The sequence below is a fragment of the Toxotes jaculatrix genome, chromosome 10 (genome assembly GCF_017976425.1).
Source record: "Toxotes jaculatrix isolate fToxJac2 chromosome 10, fToxJac2.pri, whole genome shotgun sequence".
In the NCBI taxonomy this organism is placed as follows: Eukaryota; Metazoa; Chordata; class Actinopteri; family Toxotidae; genus Toxotes; species Toxotes jaculatrix.
Genome location: NC_054403.1, coordinates 7,845,746 through 7,863,180, shown reverse-complemented (window position 1 = coordinate 7,863,180; position 17,435 = coordinate 7,845,746). Strand labels below are relative to the sequence as shown.

Sequence of the window (17,435 nt, the reverse complement as noted above, 5' to 3'; positions counted from 1 at the left end):
CCACCAGTTGTCAGCTCCTTCCACACACACACAAACACACATGCACACGCAACGCTCAAACATTTATGAAGACACTCTTTGCACACACATGCAGTCATAGTACATCCACTTGCACGCGCACGCACACACATACACACTCATACACACAGCAGATGGTAATTGAGGGCGACCACTATTCGCCACGAGCACCAGGGGAAATTAGCTTCCTCGTCCCTTGGCCAATCAGACACAGAGGAGTAAGTCCCTGAGCCAATCATTAAGGGCCAAATTAATTTGCTGCTAATCACCCACTCTCGGACAGGACGGTGAATCTCACTGGCAGAGGAGGGAGTCAGAGAGACAGAGAGAGAGAGAGAGAGAGAGAGAGAGACAGGAGGAGGGAGGAAGAGATGAAAGATAGATATAGAGGAAGAGGAAGAGAAAGAGGTTGGGACTGCGGGAAAGGAAGGAGGGTACATCAGTGAAGGAAAAGGATGAGGAGGAACCTTGAGGGGAAGGAAGGAGGATGCAACAGAACATACATAACTTTATAGCTGACACGGTCAATGTATTGATTAGTCGACTGACAGAAGACTAATCTGTAACACTTGACTGTTTGCTAAACCCCTCTCCTGAGCAATGAATTATCCAATCAGAGCATAACTAAGCATGGCGGGCCTGTCAGGGTTTGAGTTTCTCCACATGTTGAAGCAGTGTGCATGTGGCTGTAGCAAGAGTGATAGCAATATCTAAAAAGTTTGGAAGCTTGTGCAAAACTAAAAATACAAGAGCACAAATGGATTAAACTGTGTGTTTCTCTGCTCTAATGTAAGCTGCAAACATTAGTTGTGCTGGTCAAACACATCATAAGCTTTGTCTCTGTTTAAAAATATGAACAATAAGGCATAAATCAAACTTTCTTATCCAATTTTGTAAGCTCAGCATCCAGGACGGAAGACAAGAGTTACTCACATTCTTGTTTGAAGGTGAAATATTCGGTCAGATGTCTACATTCATGGTTTCCCCGTAGAAGAAAGAGCGTCTTTGGGTAGAGGATTTTCAGTGACCACAGGTACAACACACACTGAAGGTTCATCAAGGTAGAGAAAATATAAGCAGGTTAGAGAAAGCAGCTCTTTAAAATTCTGAGTACATTTGAATTTGTAAGTGGTGCCCACGTTAATACTGTCTTCTAAGTGAGCTAATGACATATTTACTGTGTATGAAACAGATCTGGAAATTAATGTATTGTCTTATGTTGCTAAGCTTAAAGAAATGTTAAAGGAAATTTTCTTTTCTTTTTTTTTTTTTTTTTACCTTTGGACAGAGCCAGGCTAGCTGTTTTTACTTTTTGTCTTTATGCTTAGCTAAGCTAATAGAAAACCGCAATTTCTCGTTTTTATGCTTCAGTTTTTCTGTGGATTAAATGTGGTAATTAGTGTCTTTTAAAGGTTTGTTAAACCATTCCTTTAAATCACACACTACGGTGAAAACAACTTTAGCTTCAGCACATCATTGCTAGTAAGTAATTGAATGAGGCAGAGTTGGAGTCATTTCACTTTTAGTTCCCCTCATTAAATTCAAACTGGAAATTCAAAGCGCGACAGAGCATCACGATGGAGCCGTTACTAGAAATTCTTTCTCTGAATGAACCATCCACTGCCCAAATTAATTGAGCTGAAAGCAAATTGATCTGTACTCCAGTCTAAACATAGATATAAACAGGATTTTGACAAGAATCATCCCAAATCAGACCGTGCTGATTAAGTTAACGGGAAAAAATAAATTGAACACAGCAGTGGTTGTTTCTCACATCTTTTCAAATTTAGAATAATCAAGCATGTTTTCACTGTTATCACTTTGTTAACCCTACGAATGACTCAGAGAGGGTACTCTCACTTTCACACAGTATCATCCCCGCTCCACATTAAGTCGCCTGTCTATGTGCCCTTGAAGTGTGTTAGGAAGGTGGCCTAAATTTTGCTCCCTCAGCTCCAAAGTCACTCCATGTCAGTGACACATCCCTTATGCCTCGGTGGCTCAACAAGCTTAGATATTCATCATGTGCTTGTATAAAAAAAAAAAAACTTTATTGTGCTCAAGTCCAAAGAACCAAATGTCCAAACAGCCCTATGGTTAGTATATATTTCAATTCGGTTCCATACATTTTTAAGTAATCATCATATTATGCTCCTGTAAGTGATTACGGACCTTGAATCATTATCTGTCTGCTATGTCCTATAGGAAAGCACAAGCTACTAAATCTGAATAGTGAGTGAAAGCTGATCTTAATAATGAAGTATGAGTACACTGCCAGACACATATTGTGGTGTGTCAGTGCTAATCTAAAATACCTTTTGTACATTTCTAATGCATTAAATCCAGCACAGTGCTGTAACTGTATACATCAGTAGTGAAATAGACCTTGCCCCTGGAAAGTGCATAACAGCCTTCAGGTAATATACACTATAATGCACACTGATACTGTAAGCTCACCGTATAGATACAGTGAGATAACAGATAATACAGTGAGCTCACAATCTTTTTGTGTGAATAAGCACCCAGTACAATGGAGACATGTTCAGGTATATGCCACAGTGAAGACTGCAGGATAAAGTGTCCATCCTCACCTCAATACTAAAGTAGCCCCTGTCCACATAGTCCCCTAGGAAGAGGTAGCGTGTGTTGGCAGGAGAACCTCCTACTTCAAATAACTTCATCAGGTCGAAGAATTGGCCGTGGATATCTCCACACACTGTGGAAACAGCACACAGCAACGTTACAATCGTGGGCACCATCGTTCTCAGCTGCCACATGCAAAGTTTCCACAACTCAGTTAACAAATGTGGGACCGTCTTTGCTTCAGTGGCTCCATATGGCCTGATTTGCATCTGCAGAGGTATATCTGTCCTGTGTGCTGATCTAGAAACATCACTCATCTGCCTGAAAAAAAAGAGGAAAATAAAAGATAAAAAAAAAAAGAAGAAAGAATCTAGTTCAATCAGTTTAAGGCCTTTGTTTAAATACTACCTGTCAGTGAAGCAAAGATTTACTGATTAGTTCATCGATAGCAAATAAACTGATAGCCAGTTAGTGATTTCAGTCACTTCTCTTGCAGAACCAAAACAGAAAAAAAACCATTTGCGGGTTTCAGCTTCTCAAATGTGCAGATTTTTTTCAATTTCATTATAGTAAATTGAATGTCTTTGATTTTTGGACTGTCAGTTGGACAACAGACAATATGAATGTCACTTTGGTATCTTGAAAATCGTGAGAGACATTTTTCAACATTTTGCAGACAAAGCGATTAATCAAGAAGGTGATCAGCAAATGAACTGATACTGAAATAGACGTATTGAAATAAACATTCCTAAACTACATTGGGAGAAATTTGTTCTGAATCATGATAAAATGTAACTGACTTTTATAACCAAGTTTATGTCCACAGCAGTCAGACTTCCTTGGTAGCATCTCATAATTTCTGAATCTGTACAGACTTTTCAGATTCTCTCGGATGCGTTTCCCACAGTTTTTCCACAGATTTGTTCCAAGTGACATCCAGGTGTACTGGATCTCATTCAGATCAGGCTTCACTTGCTGAACACTTCATATTTTGAAAGACTTCAGGACTGTGTCTGTCTGTATGATATGCCAGGATACATCTTCCCATCCGCCTCCCTCACCATCTGTCTGGCCTCTCCTTTCACTTTTAGTTGATGTCATAGTTCCCCCCTCTGCAGCCATTTTACGCTGGCCATTTTGCATCTGTCTGGCCGACTACGTTTGTCTGTCTCTCCATCTGCTTGCTATGTTAATGTCTGTTTTTGTGTCTTCTCCTAAGCATTCGCTTTAATTTGAACTGGGAATTGGGAATGCAAAATGGCATGAGTGAAACCGAGCTGTACCTGTCTGCGTCCTCAGACAGTATTCTCCCAGAAGCCTTCGTGTGACACCTTAAAAGCCTGTCAGTTCAGATTTTAGCCATCCACCTGCCTGTCTGTTCACTAGTTGGTCTGTCTCAGAGCATTTCGAGAGAGACTGCATCAAAGTGCTCAACTGTTTTCTGTTGAATATCTTCTCAACATTACATTTGCTTAAAGCCCTCTCTAGAACGATCTGCACTATTATTCTCTGAAATCTTTAGGTTATTTCCAATCATGGCTAAGTCAGACAAAAAAAAATCTGCTCAAGTGGGTGTTTCTGGGTCAGAATCTGTAAAAGTGGAGAAACTTGGAAACGGAGATCAATATGTTGCTCCTTGGGAATGAGCAGGTTTGAGAACCTCTGCACTAAGCTGCTTATGATCGGCTGTCTCTCCATCTGCCTGTCTATCTGTCCTTGTCCCCGGGGATCTGTACCTGTGAAAGCTGAGCGATGTTCCCACACTGCGTGGGCACGACAGCCCACACAGAATTATCTCACCGCTCGCATTTGCATAAACACGCACACATACATGCGAGAGATACACAGGTACATTAACGAAGCAGTGTCAATAGGCTGAAAGTGTCTGAGTCTGCCTGCCTGCTTGTCTGTCTTCTCTGTCATCGTCTCAGAAACTTGTTTTCCATTTTGTTCTCCATCGATCTCAATCTCCTCCTCCTCCCCTCCACATTCTCCTCGGTTCATACCATTTCACTGGCAAGGGAATACATGCAGATATTACCAAAGCCAGCGCCTGCTATTGTGAGGTACATAAGTGCCAATTGGTTCTCTCAGTGAAGTGAGACCGAACAACAGTTCATTTTAAAAGTGTGGCAGATACATATGGCGGATTAATGAATCGATGAATGAAATCTGATTAATACATAATTACTGATATTTCTGCCTTATGCACAGCAGCTCCTTTTCTCTGTCTCTCTGTTTGACTGTTGCAATAGATCTATTGCTACTTATACATGCATACAAACACACAGATTTTTTTTTTGTGCGCAAGACCTTTGTAAACAGTTTTTAAAGGAACAGTTTGACTTGCTAGGAAATATCCTTATTCACTTTTTCTTTCTTTTTTTTTTTGGTAAGAGTTCCATGAGAAGATCGATCCCACTCTCACATCTGTCTGGTTAATATTTAGAGAGAGCCAGCAGCAGATTAGCTTAGCTTAGCATAAAGAGTGGAAACAGGGGGAAACAGCTAGCCTGACTCTGTCAGCCTATCAGCACATGCAAAGCTCACAAATTAACATGGCATGTGTGTTTCCCCCTGTTTCCACTCTTTATGCTAAGCTAAGCTATCTGGCTGCTGGCTGTAGTGTCATATTTACTGTATAGACATGTTTAAGTTATATCAGTCTTTTCATCTAACTCTCTGCAAAACAACAAATACGCATATTTCCCAAAATGTCAAACTATTCCTTTAACTGATATCTAATTTAGCTTTCTTACTGTTTTCTGTTTCCTAAGTTATTTACACTCAGTACTCCATCAAGTTTCATCAGTGTCTCATACCCGTGACTGGTGCCTCAATGTCCAACATAGTGCGCTCCTGGCGCAGGATGGCGGCACCCTCATCGATGATGCGCAGGGCCACGGCCTCCTCCAGCCGGCCCTCCTTGGTGAGGTGGGCTTTGAGCAGGTCCACCCGCGGCCTACCCTCGGCGTCAAACACCTCCTTCATGGTCAGCCGGTGGGCCAGGGGGAAGGGGACCGCTGGAGAGGGGCGTCGGGGGTGATGGAGAGGATTGGGAGGAGATGGAAGTGAGGAGAAGGTGCAGAGAGAAATGGAGGCAGAGGAGAATCAATGATGGAGGCAGAAAGGACGATAAATTACAGAAGATGTTTGAGATGAAGAAAGGGGAGGAGAGTTTGAATTAGTGGATGTATGGATGGAGGTGATGAGGTGTGGAGGTGTGGAGGGAACGAGAGAAGTTGATGAGGGAAAAAAGAGAGGAACATTTATTACAATGCCGAACATGATTTATTGGCATTTCCTGTACTCTTCAACGAGCTTTCCCACCAACATCAGAAACCCTCAATCTTCACCATGATCCTGATCACTCCTCTGCTGCAGGCTTACACTGCATGTATGTTTGCTTGTGTGTGTGTGTGTGTGTGTATGCGTTATGGAGGCCTAGGCGTGCTGTATTGAAGCAGGGGCTGCCAGAGTTATCAGGGCCGCCTGCCTCTGTTCTGCAGTAATGTCTCTCTGCCTCTCTGCCTCTGTTCTGCAGTAATGTCTTTCTTACATAATGAAGGCCCCCAGGGCGCTGCTGGAGAGGGGGGTTGACTGACGACGGGGGTGATACAGCAAGAGCGCACAGCTGCACGTGAGGAATCGCACACACACATACGAAGACACACTCGACAAAACGCAGGCACGCACACGAGTGTTCTTAACAAACAGGCACAAACTCAGTGGCAAGAAACAAAAGGCTGAGGCGCAGGGGCGCATGCGTACACCATGTATGGTACAATGGCGTTGACATGCATGAACGCATGTGTGTGAGCCTACAGTGGCACACGCACACATACAAGCTCATAAAAGGTATTGTTATGCAGGATCCACAGAGCCTGTTGGAGCCCCACCAGTGCTAACACAGATAATGGCCTAGATCACACACTAAAAACTAGGCCTGCCTCTCTCTCTCTCTCTCTCTCTCTCTCTCTCTCTCTCTCTCTCTCTACACACACACTTTCACCCTCCTCTGTTTTTTTTTTTTCAGTTTTTCCCTTCTCTTTCTCTCTTGGTGCATCTCTCTCTCTCTTCCTGTCGCTGTAACAGGCCACAGTCTCTTCAGCGAGCTTGCACACTCATGTCCATCATTACATTTTAATGTGATACTCACATTTTATTTCATTTTTGTTAGAGTAAAAGTCACTCAACAACCAAATGGAATCAGATTGCACAGTTTTATATAATCACCACCACCAACATCAGCAACTTTCAGCCAGTAATGCCAAGAGAGCTGTGAGTGGGTGTGGGTGTGTGTGTGTGTGTGTGTGGGGTGTGTGTGTGTGTGTGTGTTTAACTATGAGGATTTTAAAATATGTCTCTTGATGAAAATGTCTTCTGACAAGTCATACAGTTACTGTATGGTTGCTCTGGTTCTGATCTATTTTTGGACTAAAAGACCATCTAGCCATGTGAATCTGAAAGAAGGGGGACACACAAAGACAGCTGAATATGTATTTGGACACCCTAAAGTACCTAATGTCACCTTTGGGAGCTTTATGGGATCCATGAGTTAGCCCTTACACTTTTATGCACCTTAAGGCTGAACCCAACACACAAGAACACCCTGAGACATCCCAGGACACCACGAGCTGCCAAGCTTCGGGGTCTGTTTTCCATCTATTGAGAACAGCGGTGCTACATGTTAAAATCAGTTTTGCTTTTCAGGTTAGGACTGATTAATATTTTAAAAGGTTTGTGCACCCCAGGCTGTCAGAGAACATAAGCCAGGAAAAGAATTACTCATGCATGTTGGTATTTGTGTGACTTCATATTTATTTATAAAAGGAAACAACAGGCCCTGGTCAGTACGCAGCAAAACCTCCTCCTTCCTTGTACTGTAATGTACTGTCCTGTACTACTGTACTGCACCACATTGTAAATTGTGCATTGCGCTGTGTTACAAACTGTAATAATGCTGATAAAAACCTGCCTACAAATAGAAAAAAGCAACAGTACCCTTTTGAAGCTTGCACATACACATATATGAACTCAATATATGTGTGTTTGTCTCTGGTTTGAGGTAAAACTGAAGCTTCTGGTGTGTGTGAAGGAGAAAGAGAGAGAGAGAGAGAGGGAGAGAGGGAGAAGGGGAGAAGCGAGAAGGAAGGAGTGTGAAACTCGTAAATTGTGAGAGCAGTGTGAAAGTAGGGCAGGTATGAGAGAGTAGCAGAGACACAGAGCTTGGGGAAAGGAACTATACTTGGGAAAACTATACTTGGCAGTTAGGGAATAGAGAGAGGAGAGGTTCAGTACCAACACTGACGAACCAAGAAGGTGTTTGGACTGAGCATTTGTTGAGCGAGCAGTTCAAGGGAAATACAGCTGGATTTTAGAAAAAACTTGAGAGGTTCAAGCATGAAAGGAAAGGCTGGAGAGTGAAAGCTGTCTGGGGTTTAGAGCTGAAAATGATGAAGACATCATGTCAGAATTTAATGTTGTAATTCTGATATGAAACACGTCAGAGTGGCTTTTCTTCCTCAAATCAGTTTTGTTGGCAAAAATAAGAATTTTCTCTCCTAATAATGGACGACTTCATGCATTATGCATCAGCATTTGTAGGCCTGGAGCTCAACATTGATGCAGCGGAAATACATTCACATTTAATACACTCTTATAATCTGCAGTATACTACATGTATTCAGGAGTGCGACCAATCACACCACATGTTGACTCGTCCTGGGGACCATCTGATGTATTTTATACACGTCTGCAATGAATTTGATAAAGGCTGTAACAGAAGATAATGTCTACACTCAAATTCTACACCCATGCTATCAGCTCTGTGAGGCTGCACACTACCAGTCAATAGTTTTAGAACATCCCCATTTGGCATGTTTTATTTTGAAATTTAAGCAGTTTAAGTCCAGTGAATAACCTTAAATGGTACAAAAGTAAGCGGGAAACTGCCCAAGGTGAAAAAATTTCAGCGATTAAGAAATTTCATAGAAAACAGTCCTTTTTTTTTTTTTATTGATTAGGAAACTGGTGAACTTACAGCTGTCCTGCAGCAACTACTGAAAACTATTCCTACAGGTGTCGCAACTTTTGCTGATCAGTTGTAAGCCCTCCATCTGTACAAAAGTTTCCATGAAATTTAGGATTTCAGATTCAGTGATTCCTTTTCTTTTAGTCTTTATTATTTATTTATTCTACACTTTCATTTCAGAAAGACTGAGATGTTACACTATGTAAATTTTAGTATACAACTAAAACTTTTTACAGGTCATGTAATTACACACAGCAGTGCTTTGAGCTAAATGCTGACAGCACCATGCAAACATGCTCACAGTGACAGTAATAACATGCTGATGTTTAGCAGGTATAATGTTTATAATGTACCATGTTCAGCTACTGTTAGCATGCTACGTTGCTTCTTGGCACTAAATATGAAGTGCAGCTGAGGCTGATAGGGATGTCATTCGTTTTACAGGTTTTTGGATATAAATAATGGACAAATTAAAATTTGGATCTTTATGAATTATGTTTGTCAGCATCAAATTTCATGAGAATCTGTCCACTCAACAGGATTCATCATCTGGGGACCAAGAATGTCTGTACAAAATTTATAGCCAATCCATCCAATAGTTGTTGAGACATTTCGGTCTGGATCAAAGTGGTAGATCCACTGACTGATAGTACCATACCTATACCTGCTAGTGTGGCTAACTACACTAGACATGCTGCACTGATCTCATATAAAAAGACAGGATCTTTTTGTTTTCCTTCTGTGATGATTGAGCTTTTGTATCCTGATGTTTTCTTCAAAAATCCTTCAAGATTAAGCAATTTTTTATTGGCATGAGAAAGTGAGAAAGAAAAATGTGGTATTTTTAAGGCAAAAGAAAACTAGAGCTCCTAATAAGCAGGAAGAAAAACAAAAAAAGAAAAAGTTTTTGGGTCCAGTGGGGCTTGGGGTTGAATTAAATTCATGCTTGGCTCAGTCAAATCCAAATATAAATAGCATAACCGCAGTTCACTGCTATCTGTAGCTTCATTTTCATTATCAGCGTTTTTATCACAAAGGATGTCCTGTTAAATTTCAATGTCTAAATTAAACTTGGTGCTTGACACACAAACATAAGAGTTAATGACTTTACCACCTTAGAAGGACTTCAGAGATGAAATTGATTTTTTCCAAGACTGTATGAGAAAATATTTGGGTTCCTGACAAAGGCTCATTATGTATCATTTGGAGATGACGACAAGAACAAACTCTACAAATTTTGTGCTTGAGCTTGTGCAGAACAAAGTGCACCGACTGACAATTCAATACATCGAGTAGTTTCAAGTGGTTTTGTGGAACCAGCCCACTTACAGTCCCTGTGTGAGACCAGAGGTCAACCACAAGTCTGGGTAGTTTCTTGGCGCATGGGAAATGATGCAAGCTATGCAGCAAGAAAACTAGCAGCAGGGCTGAACTGTTTTCTGTAGTGAGAAAGCAACCTAGTCCATCAAGCCCGATCATTTACTGTCTGCTGAAAAGGTAATTGTTGATATTATTACTATTGCCCTCAGTATTGATATGTAAAATAGTTTTGTAATGTCTTGTCCTAGTTATTATTGAGTTGTGTAATTTTGGTTTCCTGTGTAACATCTCTAGTAAGGCTGTCAAATTCATACGGGGCTTCCATGTGAGGTCCTTCCATCATTAACTTTAACCTAACACTCTCTTTAAGTGCAAAGGGCAAAGTAGTACAGTGGGAATAACCTTGACTGGGAGAAACAGTAGATCTACATTTTATGGTTTAGGTTTAACTTATTCTAAATATCAGTATGGCCTAAATAGTAGCGAATAGGTAAAAGGCTACCTGTGGGCAAACAGTGATTGTGACTAGGACTATGAACTGGGATGCATTTGTGGTTTCACCCATTCTGAGAAGTGTGAAAACCAAATACTGGATCAAAAGTGATAAAATAGTGTCAGAGTGAGTTCTACATCATTTATATATCAGAAGTGGAAAACCTGACGATCTCAGACTATAAACGCCACTCTGTCACACAGTAAACTCCACTTTTTAAAGTGGAGGCAAGTGGAGTGAAAAAAAAAAAACGTTATTCATCCGGAACTGTCCCTGTCACTGAGTCAGCCAATCACAAGATGCACGGCATGCATGTGAGGTGAGATGGACCAAGTGGTGTACGATGAGCAAAGAGGTGAAAGCATTTTTAGCTTCTCCGTAATGTACTTTGTACTGTTTTTGTCTTCTGGCCCACTCTCCATCGCTGAACTCCCTGCTGTGGAATTTATTAAGTGCCAAAGCTGCCAGCTCAGCCAAAAATCTCCACATCACAGAGCAGCGGCAGGGGGAGCCTGAGAGAAAATCTATGACATAGCTTTCAACCAAATCTCCTTAATTTGTTTGGGCTGGCCTAATAGCCTAACTGGAGCAGAATCTGATCAGAATCATCTTGTTATTGTGTGCATCCTCCCTAATGGCTAAAGTTAATTATGGGAATATTTCATCAGTTTTAATAACACAGGGACACCGTTCAACAATCAGAGGGGCTGCTGCAGGATGGAGGAAGCGACAGCAAGCGAGAACAGACAGATTAGAGAAATGACGGTAGAAGTCACCCATGATCCATCTGTCCTCATTATTGTCTGTCCTCCAGATGTTGCCAAATATGGCGAAATAGGTATAAAACAACACAAACTTGTGCTTCTCCATCAACTGTTTGTCAGATCATTGAAGAGAAAAGGAAAGTAAATATGCAGGAAGTTGAACTGCAGTAATTCACGTGGTAAAAATGGTATGCATACAGTAATTTTAGAAGCATAACAGACAGCCTATACGTGCTCTGCAGGCTGTGAATCAATTCATTACAGTGCAATATTCTGTCTGCCCAGACTGTATCTGGCTGGTGTTCATCCAGTGACATTGACCAGTACTGACGGCATGCCTGTATGTGTGTGTGTGTTTGTATGTTAGATGTGTTGGCCTCTACAGGACCTCATCTAAAGTGATTACACACACCTCCTGAGATCAGTTCACCCCACTGCCTGTTTCAGCAGGAATAAATGAAGGAGGGAGAAACTGAGGGGTGAAAGAATGAGAACAGTGAGAGCAAAAATTGGGGTGTATGAGAGGTATGAGAGACTGTTCACATGCGTATTGTGTGTGTATGTGTGTGTGTGTGTGTGTCTGTGTTTATCTACCATCTTTGACCCAGATCAGCTAACACAGATCCATGGGTCTTTGAAGGTGGTGGAGGGGGGACAAGTAAAGAGGCGTTTGAAGTCGTTCAATTAATGCACACTTCACACATGAAGGACCATCTGTGTACACACACACACACACACACACACACACACACACACAGACACACAACCATCCCCTAACAGCCTGTCCTCATTAGACAATCCCTTTCTCTCTCTCTCCCTCTCTCTCCCTCTCTCTCTCTCTCGCTGGAGTACCTTCCCTATAAATAGCCCTTGCCCTGCCACCCTCCCCACAGGGCACATGCAGACCTGTCAAGGTGGGACCCCTGGCTCACAAGGATAACACCAAAATCCAACACACACACACATACACACACGTACACACATAGCTCACAGAGGGCTCTGAGGGAACCATGAGGGAATGGGACAGCATGTTACACTAAAAGGAAATATGCCCAGTGTGCCTCAAGCCTTGCCAGAGGTGATGTGTGTTTGTGTGCGTGTGTGTGTATGAATGTTTGTGCATGCATGAGTGCATACATGCATGCGTGCATATTGGATATGGCTTCACTCGGCTTTGCTGAGCACTCTTCACACATTCACTGATATATTTAAAAGGTCAGAACTTACAAAAGACATATATCAGTTTTGTATTTTGAAACTTTATTTTGTACTAGGGACTTCTGTCTCCCAGTGAAGCAAAGGAGCTACAGGCCTGTGGTTTCAACCAGGAATGCTAACAATGCTAGCTTGCTATTTGAGGATATAATAGCATGTGAGGACACATTTGAAAATATTAAACCATTTTTGCTCTGTCTTAACTATATTATCAGGCACTATAGTGCACTGGCATCTAATATAAGAAATGTGGCTGCAAAATGACTCTGACCTGCATTATGCTAGCATACCTACAGTATGCTAATGACAAGCAAAGCAACTGAGCCTGGATGGTTTGTCAGTTATGAGCAATGAACATAACGCAATGAACATAACACAACACACAAATGGAAGTCTTTGTTTTCACAGATATATTAACCAAAATCAACTTTGGATTACTAAAGGGTTTATTTCTATAGCTTATATAATAGTAATCCCTTGCAATTTGGCCTAGCTTATATGTGTGTTGCTATATACTAAGTGAAAAATTTAAGTGCCAATATACTCATGATCCACTGTGTAATAAATTCTATCTTTATGAAGCTTATGATCTTCCTTTCTACTGACATGGTGTCAGAAAGGTGTTGATTCACCTCTATGGTCATTTTGGAGGTTGTATAGGCCTGTCTCACACCGAACACTTTGACTTGTCATTCATAGCAGCAAAAGCTCAGGTGTAACTAATTGCAATAATGATGTCCCTATTCCATTTAGGTGAACCAGCAGGCCATGACAATGAGCCAGCATGCACACTACCAGGGCCCTGACACTGAAACACCTAAATGGAGCACAGACATGACTAATGTTATTAGTCACATCTGTGTTTGACAAGCCAAAATATGTGCCACGAGAGAGGGCTGTTGCATAGCAGTATATTACAAGCTATTTTTAACATTTTGTCCACCCACGTTCACATGCATAGTGGTGCTCACCCCTTAAAAGCTGCCTTAGCAGGCAAACTTGTATCCACGGTATGTTTCAGCTGGTTTCCCCTCATGTCTTTCCACCTTCTGACAGGCTGCTGCATCAAATGCAAACTGTGACAACTAAGGCTACAAATGTCATCATCTCTACGTCTACTGAGGTTTTTTTTTTTTATAGATTATAGAGTCTGTTAAAAACAGAGGCTGAATACTGCAGGTGATGCATTATGACCATGTTTGTGTTTTCATATTTGGGACTCAAGCATTAGCCCAGTTTAGTGCAGTATCACATGTTGCTGTGTGGTCTCCAAATAAACAGGACAACCTGAATCATGTAGTCTTTTAACTGCTAAAGGGGTAACCACAGGCAGTGTTACACATTTCATTACACACATCTTACCCATTTAATTGATCTTTAAAACTGCCTCTTTTTTGGTTAGTTAAGCTTTTCAGCACTAGCTGTGTGTTTTGGCCATTCCCAGTGGGCCTGTCTGTACTCTACCTGATTTTTGACTCCATCTCAGGAATCTGGGAAACAGACAGTGTGATTAAGCCCCACAGAACTAGTGAACCTCTGTGAATGCATTGTCCGTATGTATTTTATTTATTGCTAGCACTGATGTGGCAGTCTATTAGCAGATAACATTAATTCCAAGTTTCCTTGCTGTTAATTCGTGGCTACAAGAAGTGAATACTCGTACAAAGAGACAGTGTGATGTCTCTTATGATAAATCTGGCTCTGAGTTGTTGCAGATACAGTTATGGGTCTGAGTTATGAGGTAAAAGTAACAGAAAATGTTGGAAAATATTCAGTTCTCATCTTTTCTAGTCTGCTCTTCCATGTACAATTCAAAGCACACGTTCGGTGGAGGCTGGTTTAAAGTACCTAAATTTAACTTTTTGTTAAGTGTCACAGTATCACATTTAGGCTCTGAACCCTGCTTGCTTTGCACACACACACACACACACACACACAGGTTTGCATGATAAGTTAACCAAAATGGGTGTTAGTCCATTGGTTAGGTCAGAGGATGCTGTCCTGCCACAACAGTGTGAAACACTACGTCCCTCGTCTTTTTCTTTTTTTCTCTCTCTTTTTCTCCCACTGTCTCTCGCTCCAGCTACTTCACCTCCTCCGTGGCCTTGTCACTTTCTCTCCTTCCCTCTCTCCCTCACTTCGCCCCCACACTTTCTGCCTCTCTGTCCGCTCGTCTGGGTATGCTTTGTCCTTTGGCTCCATCTCTATGCACTCGTCTCCGCTGAACATCACTAAAATCCATATCATGGGGAACTACCGGGCACAGTCCATCCGCTAGAAGTGACGTCTCTCTGACTGATGCCCCCATCCCTCTCCAGCCCCATACACACTAAATCATTTTCACCTGACTGATGAATTGCTGTGTTGTTTTGCTGCATGTTTGTCACAGAATGTGCATTTGTGTGTGTGTGTGATGGATGATGCATGAGGATATAGGCCGCTGTAGTTTGTTGCGCTGTTGAGGCATCAACTGGGCTCTGATGGAACAGCTGCATTACAACACACATGCAAACAGAAAATAAGACGGAAAAATAAGCATATACATATGAGCTACTGATTTGAGGGTATGGGCATACAACTCACGGATTTAGAGGGGTGGGGGGTGGCCTCAGTGTTCCTTAGGTTGCAGTCAGTTTTTTTTTTTTTCAGGGGACCCAGATTTACTAGCACCGCCCGTGTACAACTGCATCCATGTAGTTACACACATACAGGCGCAGCCGTATTATAGGCATATGCACATGCAGTCTTGAAGTCCTACGTGCAAAAACTGCAAAAGCCCCCACGCCCCCCAGCCCACCCCACCCCCTTCCAAGCACGACGCACGCACGGAATACCGGGGCATGCCCGAGCGACGCATCCAACTGTCAGCTCCGCTTCTTCCGGCAGAGAGACCTTGTGAGTTTATTACGCGGAGCCAGTGGGAGAGACGGGCAGCCAGGCGTCGTCGCATGTGACAGGCTGCGTGCGTGGAAGCGCCGCTGCTATGCCAGCCTTGTTGTGACCCGATAAGCACGACAATCTGTGCAAGCTCCGCGGATCATACCCCGAGCGGAGCCCCTCCTTGCCTCCCCTATAGCCGCCCACGCGTAAAGCAGAAACAGACACTCTCATAAACATATTAAATATTCCATAGTCCAATGATGCAATAAAACCATTAGGGCGGTATGCACCATCATCATCGTCGGGCAATTGGCTCGGATACGCAGCCCAGCATCCTTAAACTCCATTTTGTCTCTCATTTGACACCCAGGGAAACAAGCAGGGGAAGCCAGGGAGACCTTTACGGAGACGTGGGATTGCGATACGCACGGGAGAAGCACAGTCACCCGCTGACATTCAGGCCTCACTGAGAAAACGTCGACTTAAAACGACTCGCAGACCCACCGTGTGCACTGGTGGCTTTTAAGCGTCACATCAGCAAACATCAGGATGATTTCATCCTGTGGGCCTGGGAAGCTAAAACTAAACTCAAGGATATGAAGGTGCGCACTCGGTCGGGCAAAGTTGTCAGCCTACCTGACGTATAAACCAATCGATTACCCGACTTTGGCTCAGATTTGGCTAAAAATAAAACTAGATCGCTAATGTAGGCCACCCTATGGAGGTAGTCGGCACAACCAACACTGAGGCATCACTACGACGCGCAGCTACAGACACACTATATGAACACTAAGACAGAAAGCTCAAAAATCCTTGAGAGTCTCCGAGTGTCAAGTCCCCTATAGCATCTTACCCTCCCTCTCTCCCCCTCTCTCCCTCTGCCTACATCGTTGCTTACATGCAACATCATCCCGTGACACCATCCACATCCACAGCAGAACCACAACACCAAAGATCGCAGGTTACGCGTAACATTTATTTACCTTTATGTCTGCCTTTCGCTGTCATCGTCACACTGCTTGATGTTTCATTGGAACAAGATGCTCATCTCCCTCTCTCCCTCCCTGCTTTTTCCTCTCTCTATCACTCTCTCGGTTGTGCCTCTGTAGGGTATTATTCAGTAACACGAAACCACCGCTAGGAGTGGAGCGCGTAAATGGAGCTCATGCAGCACAGGGTGTCGCACAATCGCTTTGGCTATACATAGAGGAAGAGACATCCCCCCCGTTAGAAAATGGGGTAATGCCTCGGTGAGGGGGTGAATTCTAATAGAATAACGAGGGAAGACCCTGATTATGGCGTATCGTGCTGGGCACCCCCCCTCACCCCCCACCTCCCTTCCCGTCCATCACCACCTCCCTCCCCTAAAAGGTTCAGAGGCACATGCATGGTGACTCGCCAGCCAAATAGGCTTCTTTTATTATAAGGCGCTATAAGAATACACAGGGATGGACTCAAAACAAAAAGTAGACGTGCGAATAAGAGACACTGGTGCAACGACAGGGATGCAAACAGAAAGAAAAAAAAAACGATGAGCTACAGCAGAATCATTGGCACAGAGGTAGCTCTCACTGGCCGTGCAGGATTTGGCATGCCTACATTTGATCACCCGGTCGGCGGGACTTGCGTTGCTGTCGGACATCCTGGACTCGGGACGGGAACGGAGCCGTGGGGGGTGGGGGGGGGCTCTCTCTTCTGTCAAGGGCCGAGATTGTGATGTCGGGTCCTCCGGCAGGCGTCGAGAATATGCGCGGTTGCTGGGTGCTTTTCTTGCTGCAGTAGTGGCATCACTCGGTGGAGTCTCCGTGCTCTCTCGGACGGGGGAAGCCTGCTGCTGCGCCTGCGGTGACTTTGGGGGAGGATAGGCGGATACCTAGCTGCTGTTGTGGCATGCTTGGATCCAGAATTTGTTTTTTAAGGAGCGGGGGGGCGGAGGTGTGGGGGTGCTCGTGTAGCGGTGGTGATGGTGGAGTAGGGGAGGAGGGGGTAGACTCTGGAGGTTAGAGGGCGAAGAGACGCCTTGGAGAGAGAAGAGACGCGCAGGCTCTACCTCTCCAGGACGCCTCTGCAAGCGGTGCTGTGCAGCTGGCAACACCCCGGAATGGCGAAAGAAGGAACTCCCACGCAG

The 17,435-nt window shown here is 43.4% G+C and overlaps 1 protein-coding gene across 2 annotated transcripts in view; it reads right to left on the bottom strand.

The window, feature by feature from the left end:
- The window catches only part of ppp3cb (protein phosphatase 3, catalytic subunit, beta isozyme), a 30,676-nt gene extending 14,289 nt beyond the window's left edge, over window positions 1-16,387 (bottom strand). For both annotated transcript variants that reach the window (XM_041047947.1, XM_041047946.1), the window contains exons 1-4: window positions 16,291-16,387; window positions 5,424-5,624; window positions 2,610-2,734; window positions 952-1,063 (exon numbers count right to left, since the gene is read on the bottom strand). In XM_041047947.1, coding sequence (XP_040903881.1) covers window positions 952-1,063; window positions 2,610-2,734; window positions 5,424-5,624; window positions 16,291-16,315 — 463 coding nt within the window. In that variant the 5' untranslated portion in view covers window positions 16,316-16,387. The remainder of the gene's footprint in view (window positions 1-951; window positions 1,064-2,609; window positions 2,735-5,423; window positions 5,625-16,290) is intronic.
- Window positions 16,388-17,435: the final 1,048 nt, after the last annotated feature.